This window comes from Xiphias gladius, chromosome 10, assembly GCF_016859285.1.
Source record: "Xiphias gladius isolate SHS-SW01 ecotype Sanya breed wild chromosome 10, ASM1685928v1, whole genome shotgun sequence".
Taxonomy (NCBI): domain Eukaryota; kingdom Metazoa; phylum Chordata; class Actinopteri; order Istiophoriformes; family Xiphiidae; genus Xiphias; species Xiphias gladius.
In genome coordinates, this window is record NC_053409.1 from 8,607,976 (window position 1) to 8,620,232 (window position 12,257).

At 44.3% G+C, this 12,257-nt stretch overlaps 3 protein-coding genes and 1 non-coding gene across 5 annotated transcripts in view; 1 reads left to right on the top strand and 3 right to left on the bottom strand.

Annotated features, from left to right (window-relative positions):
• Window positions 1–55, bottom strand: part of LOC120795447 (protein tyrosine phosphatase type IVA 2-like) — a 4,143-nt gene extending 4,088 nt beyond the window's left edge. The window contains exon 1 of the mRNA XM_040137389.1: window positions 47–55. Coding sequence (XP_039993323.1) covers window positions 47–55 — 9 coding nt within the window. The remainder of the gene's footprint in view (window positions 1–46) is intronic.
• Window positions 56–1,847: 1,792 nt separating this feature from the next.
• On the top strand, window positions 1,848–4,722 carry LOC120795226 (gap junction beta-4 protein-like). Of its 2 annotated transcripts, XR_005708216.1 has the most exons (4): window positions 1,848–2,055; window positions 2,919–3,220; window positions 3,303–3,979; window positions 4,157–4,722. XR_005708216.1 is itself a non-coding variant. In XM_040136930.1 (3 exons), exons 1-3 carry the CDS (start codon window positions 1,885–1,887, stop codon window positions 3,643–3,645), a joined length of 816 nt encoding a protein of 271 aa, XP_039992864.1. In that variant the 5' UTR covers window positions 1,848–1,884; the 3' UTR covers window positions 3,646–4,722. The 2 variants fall into 2 exon arrangements, 1 of the variants encoding a protein (XP_039992864.1); XM_040136930.1 differs by having other exon boundaries at window positions 3,303–4,722.
• A 293-nt stretch (window positions 4,723–5,015) lies between these two features.
• On the bottom strand, window positions 5,016–5,097 carry trnas-gcu. Its single transcript has one exon. It is a non-coding gene; the product is annotated as a tRNA-Ser (tRNA).
• A 1,141-nt stretch (window positions 5,098–6,238) lies between these two features.
• marcksl1a (MARCKS-like 1a) lies at window positions 6,239–9,226 on the bottom strand. The gene is made up of 2 exons (XM_040136931.1): window positions 8,895–9,226; window positions 6,239–7,631 (listed from the first exon to the last, which is right to left on the bottom strand). Exons 1-2 carry the CDS (start codon window positions 8,976–8,978, stop codon window positions 7,083–7,085), a joined length of 633 nt encoding a protein of 210 aa, XP_039992865.1. The 5' UTR covers window positions 8,979–9,226; the 3' UTR covers window positions 6,239–7,082.
• Between the last annotated feature and the right edge of the window lie 3,031 nt (window positions 9,227–12,257).

Here is a 12,257-nt window from a genome sequence, read left to right on the forward strand (position 1 = left end):
CAACCAATCATCATTTGAATGCCATAGCCTGAATATTGTTGCTGACCATGTGCATCCCTTTACGGCCACAGTTTACCATCTTCTAATGGCTACTTGCGGCATGATAATGCAACCATGACACAAAGCAAAAGTTGTCTCAAACTGGTTTCATGAACACGACAAGGGGTTCAGTGTATTTCAATGGCTTCCCCAGTCACCAGAACCTTTAGGAGGTGCTAGAACAGGAGATTGGAAGCATCAATGTGCAGCTGACAAATCTGCAGAACTTATGTGATGTTATCATGTCAACACGGAGCAGAATCTCAAAGGAAAGTTTCAAACATCAAGTGGAATCACGAAAAACTGAGGCTGTTTTGAAAGGGAGGCTGGTGTTCCTGATAAAGTGCTCTGTGAGTGTATCTACACTGCTGCCAGACTGTTCAATGAGCCTGGGTCACAGAGGCAATGGATAGCACCTCTCCACATCAAGATATATTTTGGAACATATTTCAACTAAAAAAAATATTAGAAAAAACTTACATGCTGTAGCTTTAAAGAAATAGTTTGACATTTTGGCAAATACACTTACTTGCTTTCTTGCCAACAGTTAGATGCAAAGATTGATACCACTCTTGTATCTGTACGCAAAATATAAAGCAACAGCCAGCAGCCTGTTACCTTAGCTTATAAAAACCGGAAACAAGGGAAACAGTTAGCCTAAAACTGTAGTGTAAAAACAACAGTTTGCTGTTTCAAGGGGAATACATACCAGACTATTTTTTGGCTAGTGCCATTAATTGGGAAACCAGCAGAGACTCCAGGAATGTACTGGTCCTGGCCAAAAAAATAGTTGGGCTCTTAATTTCCCATGAAATACCAATTGTTGTTTTTACACTTTGGATGGGGTGTAAGGTTAAAGAAACAAAATACTGCATCTGTTACCTTTAGACAGAGCCAGGCTATCTGTTTCCCCATTTCCAATCTATGCTACACTACATTAACCCACTGCTGGCTTCAGCTACATATTTAGCTAAAGCTCTTCGCAAAAAAGTAAATAAACATATAGCCCAAAATGTCACACTATTCCTTTAAAATGAATTGTTACCTACATTTTCCTTCATAGGTAGAGTTTGAATTGGATTTACTGAATTTATTGTTGCAGTAGACTTTAAAAATGCTGGTTGGTTAGGCAAGGTTCTACAGACAGTAGCACCATCTTGTCTATATTTTTATGTGTCATTATAAAACAAAAAAGATGGTAAAAATTTTATTTATCCATCAACTGCTGCAGCCTGCTGACATTAATTTTCCACTCTGAGCATAACACGGCTTTACCTACTCTGGCTTGTGTACATCTTATTGAGATTACTGAAGCATGGACTCTCAGTAGTGGGGAGCCTGATAATATTAATAATCCTGAATAACAATATATAAAGCTTTAGACAAAGTCAGCAGGTTTTCAATTCAATTTGCTGTATTCGCCGCATAAATACAGTCAACAAACAACCACAGATATGACATGGAACTATGTCTCTATATGTCAACTGCCTCACCTGGGAGATTTGGGATTTAGTTGGTATGAACCATTTCATTCAAGCTCATGCAGGTTCCGTGTCAGACACACCAGTTTAAGGGAGCAGCTGGTGTGTCTCACATAACTATTCATGTTGCCTAGTGACATGTGTTGGATTGGGCAAGGTGTGGCTAATCCTTAACCGCAGCAAGCCTTATGTAATGTAGAGCAAATATATTTAAAAGCAATATCTAAGGAAATAACACTATAATTCAGCTATGATCGTTTTAATATCCTGTCATAAGGACGCGGAAACATAAAAAAAATTCTTTCCTCCTTCTCTTTTACAGGTTGCACCTGTGTCTATCACCCAGGCCAGTGTAGCAGCGGGGATGAACTGGTCGGGGCTGCAGAGTCTGTTGAGTGGAGTCAATAAATACTCCACTGCATTTGGGAGGATCTGGCTGTCCATGGTGTTTGTGTTCCGTGTGCTGGTGTTTGTGGTTGCAGCGCAGAGGGTTTGGGGTGACGAGAGCAAAGACTTTGTGTGTAATACCCGGCAGGTAAGAAGGAGGAGCAACACTTTTTTTTTCCGGGCTAACAGATCTGTACTTTCACTGTTTTTCAGTTTATTGGAGAGATGAGTTTCCCACTGTAAGGCACCTCACCTCATCAGGCCAATTAGAATGATGAAATCAGATACAGTGAAAATTTAGCATGTTTAATCTATCTTTAAACTATCTTTCAAGGTTCCAATTAAAAAATATAGCTGTGTGGCTAAAGTAAGGGGTCGTTTCACCCATATTAGTCCCAAACAAAATCCCAGTCACCACTGCATTGTTGTGGCCTTTAAGCAGTATATATATATATATTTTTTTCTATTCGGTTCCCTGCAGATTCAGACAATTAGAACACAAATCTTTATCGACAGTAAGATCCATAAGAATTAGAAAGACACTGTACAAAGAACTCCAGCTGTCTGAATAAATTGGTTCACTTTTGCCTATAAGTCTTGTGGGCAAAGAAATCTGTTATTGAATATACCTGTTTTTTGCTGAGATTGATCACTTGAAAGTGGCTGCAGGTAATGCAGGTACACTATTACTTTTTACCACTATATAGAGGTATTAAAATCTTCACCTTACTCCTGACCTGATATCTCATTCTGACAGCACAGTGGTACTGTTGTTCTATATTCATCATCTCATGGCAGGTGCATTACCTAGTAGAAAATAAAAGTATTTTCCCTTTTTTTTTGTTTAGTCTCTAATCTGTTTTTTCTCTGGCATGAATGCAACAGCCTATGCTATTACTTATTTTATCCATTACATGTGACAATACACTTTAAAAAAAAAAAAGGAATTGGAAGTAAAAGTAGTTGTAGTATGTAACATTATTTTTCTCCTTTTTTAAACTTTGTTTCCAGCCTGGTTGTACCAATGTCTGCTATGACCACATCTTCCCCATCTCCCACATCCGTCTGTGGGCGCTGCAGCTGATCTTTGTCACCTGTCCATCTCTGATGGTGATAGCTCACGTTAAATACCGCAAGGGAAAGGACAGGAAATATGTGGAGCTGAACCATGGCTCTCACTTGTATGCCAACCCAGGCAAGAAGAGAGGGGGGCTGTGGTGGACATATCTGCTTAGTTTGGTCTTCAAAGCTGGATTCGACACGTCATTTCTCTATATTTTGTACAGGATATACCATGGTTATGACCTGCCCAGGTGATGCTTGTATCTTATTACTTTTCAAATTAAAACATGCCGTTTTGTACCAGCAATCACATGCTTTACTCTTTTCTTTTAGGTTATCAAAGTGTTCACTGGAACCATGCCCCAACACCGTCGATTGCTTCATTAGTCGTCCAACAGAGAAAAAGATCTTCATGTTGTTCATGGTTATCTCCAGCACACTGTGCATCTTCATGTGTATTTGTGAGATGATTTATCTCATCGGCAAGCGCATCAGCAAGTTGTTAAAGGTCCGCCACGAGAACCAGAGACTCATATTTGCCGAGCAACATGAGCTCACAAACATGGCCCCGCCAAGGTCCCAGTATCAGAGGACTGATCCGACACTGGCAGAGAGCCAGCTCAGTTTGAACAGGAGGGAGAGGGTCAACGAAGGTAGTGCAAGTACAACTCTGTAGGACACAGTGGTCACTGAGCCATGGGTTTGTTTGTGATGGGTGACCACAGGACAAGAACATAGGTTGCCTTAAAAAAACTATTAAATCAAAACACTAATAAAAGTGCCAATCCCATGCATCATGATCCTGTGATCCAGCTGAACACGAAACATACATGACTCTCCATAAGAAGGATCGCAAACATTGGCTGGATGCATGTTGTCTGAGACAGCTAAAGAAGAGGAATACTGGTCTACTATGTTTGGATATCACATTTCGAACTTTGTACAATAGATCTGATCATCTTACGGCTGACTATTCAAGGAGAGCCACCCAGGAGGCATTCAAAGCACAGGTGGAGTCTGATGCTTTTTTCTCAGGACATTGTTTATTGATTGATGATTCATGATCTACATCAATATGTCACACAATTGCAAATTACCGCACTTGGTATCTTCAACACTGTTGATTGCTTTATTGACAGTCGGACTGAGAAAACGTGCTCTGTGCATTCATATTTCTTCTACTACAGGGACCAAAATGCCTCCAGGAATTTGATGAGCTGATGCCCCACGTGGAGTGCTGAGTCGTCCACCAAGGTTTAACTCTTTCCTCCAAGTCAGCTGCTCTAAATCTAGATTAGGGTTTCTGAGGGTTTTTTGGTCAGCAAATTATTGTGAGTAAGGAATGGACTTCATTGCAGCACGGACACGTTGAGTGGATTACTGATGCTCTTATCTGCTATATCTGACAACCATCTGATCCCTTAGTGTGTCCTGTTAAAGGTGATCAATTATCAGATTTTAAAATTGACATTACAGTAAAGCGATTGCATTGTGTTATTTAAGATGAGTGGAGGGAATGAACTGGAAGCTGCGCAGTCTTACTGCACAGGCAGGACATGAGCTGAGCTGACAGAATGATGTTAAAGGACAAGGTCTGTTATACTTTCATTTTAGGTTAAATCCCCACACTCACAGCTAGCTACTTCTTTTCTGACTAAGAGTCAACTACAATGTCATGATATAGTCTAATAGTCTAATAGTTTCTTTCCTATGATAGGATGATTTATTTTTGTTCACCATTATAGTGATAACTTGTATAGCTTGTAAAATAAAAATGTTGATCAAGCTCGGTGTCTAGGCTCTTGCCTTATGTTTTCTCCACAGATATGCAGGATTTGAATATGCACTACGATGCTGCTCATAATATCACTGACAAACTCACTAATGAGCGGGAAGGGTTAAAAGAAAACCGACTAATCTAGCATGGAACGAGTTTGGGTTGTATTTAATATTATAAACATCAAGGAACTGAAGTCCACATTCAGACATAGAGTCCTACATTGCGTGGGGGGTTTTAATCTGTCCTCGAACCGAAAATATGCACTGCGACGAGGATGGGATTCGAACCCACGCGTGCAGAGCACAATGGATTAGCAGTCCATCGCCTTAACCACTCGGCCACCTCGTCCTCTATATAGCCTCCTTCAACCTCTAATATCATCATATAGTGATATATGTGTTTACTTTCTGTGGGTTCTCAAACAGTTTTGCAGACCTACCTCAGTGCGTTACACTGAAACGTCGCTTTCCACGCCACATTAAAAAAAAAGAAAAAAAGCAGCCGAAGCTCTGCCGTGGTTCCCACGGAAACTAGCTAAAACTCTGACGTCTAATCACCGACCACGAAGAGCGTTGCACGTGATTCGTTAGCGAGTTTACGGTGAAACAAAACGCAACCGGGTGTGCAGAATCACGTGCCGTACAGATTTCTGTCCACCAGAGGGAGCCAGAGACCAACACATTCGAAGGACGCACGTTGACAATTTGACGACGCGTTTCTTGTTTTACCGGATCTAATTTTGCCATCTGATGAGCACACATCACACATGTAAAGCATATGAGCTGCCCCAGGCCGCTTACCCTGCTGCGTCCAGCTCTATGTCCACAACATCCACTATTTGGACTCAAAGGTTTATCTGTAAGGCGCACGCGTCATTTGTGCAGTGAAATGCAATGTGGCGTGCTCCTAAATGTTGCGCTAAAAGGCTAGTGTGAAAAAAATATATAATCAAGTATAAACATTCAGATAAATAAAAAAAAATATAAGTAAATAATTGTATTTACAGCAAGTATATAAATACATTTCCTGCAGAATACTGGCGCAGGTGGGAACTTCAGTCAGCGTGATATGCAAAAGGATAAATCAGGTATGACTCAGGCCCGTGCAGCCTTTATAGTTCATCTCCTTAACTTTGCATTACCACATCTTATTTGTCCCCGTCTAGAGTCACAAGCAACAAATGTCTCAGTAGCTTGTGCCATTTTCATAATCTAGGTGACTTACTTGATGTGAAAACTTGTTTGTATGTCACGTAATCTAAAAATCATAGTTGATTCCAATGATAACTTGGTCTAAAAAAAAAAAAAAAAAAAAAGAGTATGCGTCGCTTTATCCAGTTCCTGTTATATAACTGATTGTTTTCTGTGTATGCGTGATGTAATACCTTGACCAAGCCTCCTCCGGAAAAACTTAAGCTGAAAAAATGTCCAACTTTCCAGTCTAGTCTCGGTGTGTCTCATGGTGGGAATCACGAGGCAGAACACAGACAGAGGGGATCAAACATTTATTTACCCTTATTAAAAGTTACAATAAAACCATTAACATCTTCAAACGATAGCAAAATAAAGAGAACCAAAAATATTGGCCAAAACATATTTACAGAGACAGTTTGCAGATAAAAAGCTCACATTTTGTACACAATCCCAAACCCCTACATCATAAACTCTGAAATGTGAACACTGCAATGCTCAAGAAGCTTGAATGTGGTTTTAGCCAGAAAAAGAATGAAAATGCACGAACAAAGACATAGCTCTTTTTCCACCTCCCCCTCCTCGATTTTCACTTTTCTATACATGACAAAATACTTGAAATTTGGGGGTAAAACATAGGAATGTAGAATTCTAGAAATTAATAAGATCATTTGAAAGGTTTATGTGTCCGTATAACAGTCATTTCGAGTGAAGGAGATGGTCTACCCCGCGCCGCAACGGTGACAATTTTTAGATCCCAAAAAGATGAGAAAGAAAAATAAAATGTTATAGGGCTGCCACGCTGTTAAAAAGGATGCTTCTCCATGAATTGGGAAAATAAGTCAGTATTCCTGATTCGCTCCACATCCAATGCATTACCTTCGCCACACGCCAGTCCCTGTGTGCACCATCAGGGGGCGACACAAGCCGACACTTCCATCATGAGAGGGCCCGGTGAGATTCCGTCTGTCAAAGAACTAATAAAAGGCAGTGAACTGGTGGTTGAATCAGCAAATGTGATATATCCTTTGTCTTCTTTTGTAGTTTTGTTTATAACTTTAAGAACGTGGCACGAGTCTCTCATATATATATTTATATACTTTAATCTTGGAAAATCAGTTCAGGTGCCGTGGCGGGGTGCAGTCACTCTGCCTTGGCCTCGCCCTCAGAGGCTGCAGGTGTCGTGCCCTCGGCGGGGGCGGCGGCGGCGGCTGGGGCCTCCTCAGCGGGAGCAGCCTCTGTGGCCGGGGCTTCCTCCACCACCTTGGCCTCTTCCTCGGGTGCAGCGGCGGCGGCGGCGCCGGCCGCGTCGCCCTCGTTGGCCTCGGCGGCCGGCGACTCCTCTTTGGTTTCCTTGGCGGCGTGGCCGTTCTCCTCGGGCTTGTCCTCAGTCGTGGGGGAGGTGGCCTCCTCCTTGCCCTCCTCGCTGCCCTTCTTGCTCTTCTTCAGCGAGATGCCCTTGAACTTGAAGGAGTTCTTCAGGGAGAACTTCTTCTTCTTCTTGCCATCCTTGGCGGCCTCGCCCTCCGCTTTGGCGGCCTCGCCCTCGGCTGCAGGGGCGGGCTCGATGGCATCCCCGGCACTGGTCTCGCCCTCCTTTGCTGGCTCAGCTGTTCCGTTTCCATCTGCGGCAGCCGCTTCCCCGTCGGGCTTGGCTGACACATCGCCATTGGTTTTGACGTGGCCGTTCTCCTGCAGGGGAAGAGGACACGCATTAGTCAGGCATTAAAATATTCAAAATGGGCCAAAACAAACACGCTGCCTCTGGGAAAGGAAATCACTCACAATACGCAGATGGACAAACTGCAGATGACATGTTATACTAAAAAAATAATAATCATGTGACCGATTAGCATTACCCCCAACACACAGTTCCTCTGTGTTATACCTGGGGAAAGCTGCTTGCCCCGACAGTGGTTCAGAGGGGGATTCAACAGCTGTTTGCATGACTGTGGGCGGACACACGGGGGCAGTAGTGCTGCGTCTGAGCGTCAACGTAGCCTGCAAGTCGGGGAACAAAGGAATCCCCGTGGAACCTGGTCTATGCTCTCATCCAAGACCTGCAGCCTAGGTCCTGCACGGCTCTCTGCGTGGGCTCGGCGTGGCCAGAGAAACGCCAGCCCGTCGGCCATGGCACAGACAAAAGCCGCGGTCAATGTAAGACTCAAACTCGGTGAATCTAGCGCGCTCACTGTGATCAGAGAGGGGTTTTATTTTATAAGTTGGTCAACTCAAGACGATCCAAGCGCATCGACGTGTCTGGAGCGGTCTCACATAATACAGCTTCTGATCTGGGGTCAGACTCATGGAAGAGACTCTTAACAATCAGCCATCGAAGCACAGTCTTTACCCACTAACTTTCGTTTTACCCTCAAGGGAAAACGCCTGAATGTGTCGGAGTCGGGGCAACGAGGGTCCAGAGCTGGCGCTTTGTTTGCAACTCCACAAAGTGCGCCTCCGAGCAGAGCGCATTTGCATCCTTTGCACCCGTTTGCCTCGCATCTTTTGTTCGACGCGAGAGCGACTAACCGCCCGACTTCAGCCGACTCGTGAGAGAAAACGCGGCCCAGACACACACATTTCCACCCGAGCCCGCCGTCCTCGCAGAAGAAGGGTGCGGGTGAGCGGCCCCCGTGGGGCAGCGGCAGGCGGATTTTTAACAAAGGCGGCTCTGGTGCGCGCTGAGCCGAGACGAGCGCGGCCAGTCGACGGCCGCTCCGCCGGGGGGGGGGGTCCCCCCCTCGGACCAGAAACAACCTGTGTCCACTCCATTCCCTTTAACTTTTCCCACAGCCGTGTGCTGAAGAAGGGGGCTGGACCTGCTCTCGGGTCGGAGTATGGAAGAGCAACCGCGGCACCCATGCTGCCAGTGGGCGTTGGGTGCCGTGTGTGTGTGTGTTTGTGTGTGTCCCCTCTCCCCGCTGATGCTCGGCGTGTCAGGCACCGTTTACTCACCTGGCCGTTGGCTTTGGCAGCAGCAGGGTCGGCGGCGGCTTTCCCCTCAACAGCTACTCCACCCTTGGACAACTGGGCTCCCATTTTTTTTTTTTTTTTCTTTTTCTTCCCCCCCTTTAGGTGCTCTGAACAAAAAAAAAAATTAAAATCGAAAAAGAAAAACCTCGAGGAGATTTTAGAGATTTTAAAAATCCAGATCTGGGATGGGTAAGATCTTGCCAAAGAGGGGAAAAAATCCGAACCGGATCTCCTTCTCCCGAGCTAGGTTTTGGAAACGAGGAGGTCCCCCTTCTGCGAGCGTGTGCACCCCACGGCTGCTGAGCTCAAATTAAAGGCTGTCAGGGATACGACCGTGAGTATTTCAACCGCGCCTCAAAAATCGACCAGAGTCTCCTCCCACGGGCGTGACAGCCCGGCGTCGTCCAATCTGCGGCCGGGGGATGGGCCTCCCTCACCCGCTGTCACTGCAACAGTCTGCAGCTGATCTGGACCGTCCGCTCTCCGAGCTGGCTGGTGAAGATTTTGGACATTTTTAACTTTTCAGACTTTGTTTAGTAACTTACTCCGCACACGTGCGTTGCGCGAAACTGACACTCAGGTCACAGGAGTTACTTCTGATAATAGAGAGGTCGCTTCATGAGGACGCCATTTCAATACAACGTCTTTAAATTGTGTGTAGCTAATGTGGTATAGGGCCGTTGAATTGATACAGTACTGGACAAACAAAAACAGACACAGTACAGATGCCTTCAGAAATGCATTTGAAGAATTTCATTATCATTTTATTCGTCAGATCAGTGGTCAATTTAAAGATTGACAGCCTGCAAATGGACATACGGGTTCCAAGATGATAATTGACTAGAGAGAAACACAAATTAATATTTCTTCTACACAAAATTCCGTTAATTATTTAGGACTTCTCTCCAATCTTTGCCTTTTCTAGTGAAATAGCGGAGAGTCAGACTATTAAAATCGAACAATCCGAGAGGGGAAAATCACTTTTTGGTTGAAATGCTCACAGCTCCAAGAAATACCAATGATAAGGGGTTGTGAATAGGCATTTTTTTTTAGCTATAAAGAGTAAAACAAAAAATGGGGGGCAAAAAGGCTGAGGGGCCAGCGCAATAGATCACCCCAAGCTCATGCTTACCACTGTTTCATCCTAGTATACACTTTGTTGCACTTCTTTTCCAGTTTAACAATGTCTATCAGACTTTCCGTGACTTCTTTTAGTTAAAATCAACCCTCAGACGACCTCGGTGATCTGATTTTTCTGTGGAGAAAAACAGGGTTTGAATAAGAGGCCAGGAATTTTAATGGCCTCCGCCGAGTTTTGAGCGACAGGCCCGGCTTTCCGAGAGTAAACTCGTTACATAACACACAGCCAGCTTCGCACTCAGTGGAGACCTTGCGATGGCACTGGGGCTGCTTTGTCACCGACACAGACCGGGAGACATTGAATCAGCCTGTCAGCCAGTAATGAGGTCTCTTGGCCAGACGAGTGAATCCCACGATCGCAGCAATGACACAGCAATTTTTTTTTTTTGGGAGCCCAAAGCTGATGGGTTCCTCTTGTGATCCAGCGGGGTCAGGGGTCGAATCTTTTAAGCTGAGTTATGAGAGCCAGTGGACGGCGTCCATAGCCGGGCCAGTCATGGGACAGGGTCATACATGCATTTATATATGCCAGCTGCCTCCTTTTCAAGCTGTAACTCTTAATTTTGGCAACCTTAACCAAATTATCCTTTCTTTCCCATTAACAAGACCATCATTTTTCCCACGGACGAGCCCATGTTAACAAAATGGCCCTCTGTCTGCTTGTCACCTTTACAGGACTTAATTGCGTGGAATTTATGATTTCCTCTTATTCACGTGTTCTTCGGCGGCATCCCTTTATGGCCCATATGTCTCTCTCTCTCTCTCTCTCTCTCTCTCTCTGTCATTGTTTCTACCAATCGGACGGCACACAGAACAACCCCCCCCGCCACACATACACACACTCACACACTCACACAAACATGTCACAGCCGTGGTATGCGAGGCATGCATACGCCACCCAGGGAATGAGCTCCATCCATTCAGTGGGCTGAGCTTCCCTGAGTGGAATACACCCTCAGGGGTTCAAAATCTGCACCGCCCCCCCCCAACCACTCCATCCAACTAACAACATGTTGGAAAGATGTTTTTTAACCCCCATTTCACCATCAAGTGCCTACAGTACATAGCTCAGACGTGGTTTTGGAATTGTTGCTCTCTGATGTGGGACGTCTGAGTTGGGTCCTTGTTTGATGAGGTCCATACATTACGGTTGTCAGATTTCAAAAGGATGTTCCCCGTCTGATCAGCACAAGAAAGAGATGTTTCACAGCGGGGCATCCGAGCTTCCCAGAGAGACCTCTGACAAGGCTGACCTCAGGTTTGACACTCAGAAGCGACAGTTTTAGGTGACATTGCCATAGATGTGGACCATTTGGAAAACGAAATGAGTCTTTCTCCATTTTGGACTCCCACGATACTTTGGCCACTCTGACTGCTGAAACAGATTTTAAACTAGTCCCTCAAAGTAAACAAAAAGCCAGTTTTGCAGTGGTTGCACATGAAATACAGACTTTTTCAAAAAATTTCTGCAAAGTTTGACATTTATTGTCATGTCACCGACATTTTTGAGAATCTTGATTTGACTTGCCCTCCGCACTCTGGTGCTTACAGCAAAACATCTGAAAACAGCTTGCCAAAACTGGTCTCTAGCTCATGAGGTCTATGCAGTCTATGAGATTTATGTGTGTGTTTTGACAGTAAACTTTTAAAAATACGATATGTTGCTGCTGTGAAAACTTTCAGAATCCATTCATCTAAACACTTTCTACATCACATTAAATTAATAGGAAACACGTTTATTCATCAGAAATTAAGCTAAGGCCAGTGGCGGGTTAGCTTAGCTTAGCATAAAGACTGGAAGCAGGCGGAAGCAGCTAGCCGGGCTCTGTTCACAGGATAACAACAAGACTCCAGGAAGTCATTCCATCTGGCCATGAAATAGTTTAAAGGAATAGTTTGACACCTAAGTTTGACACTTTTGGAAATGTATGTATTCACTTTACCGTTTCTCTTATCGGCTATAGCTACAGATTTAGCGTACAGACATGAGTGGTATCAATTTTCTCATTTAACTTTCATGAAGAAGGTGAAACATATTGTACATAGGTATTCGATGTTAGTGGGCACACAGCCTTAATTATTTTTGAACTCCCCAGCTCTGTGTTTAAAACTTAACAGAGAAAAGCTGATAATGTAGTGACAATGAAAGCTTTACCTTTTATTTTCTATGGACACACACACACTTGTACTACTCACATTGTGATG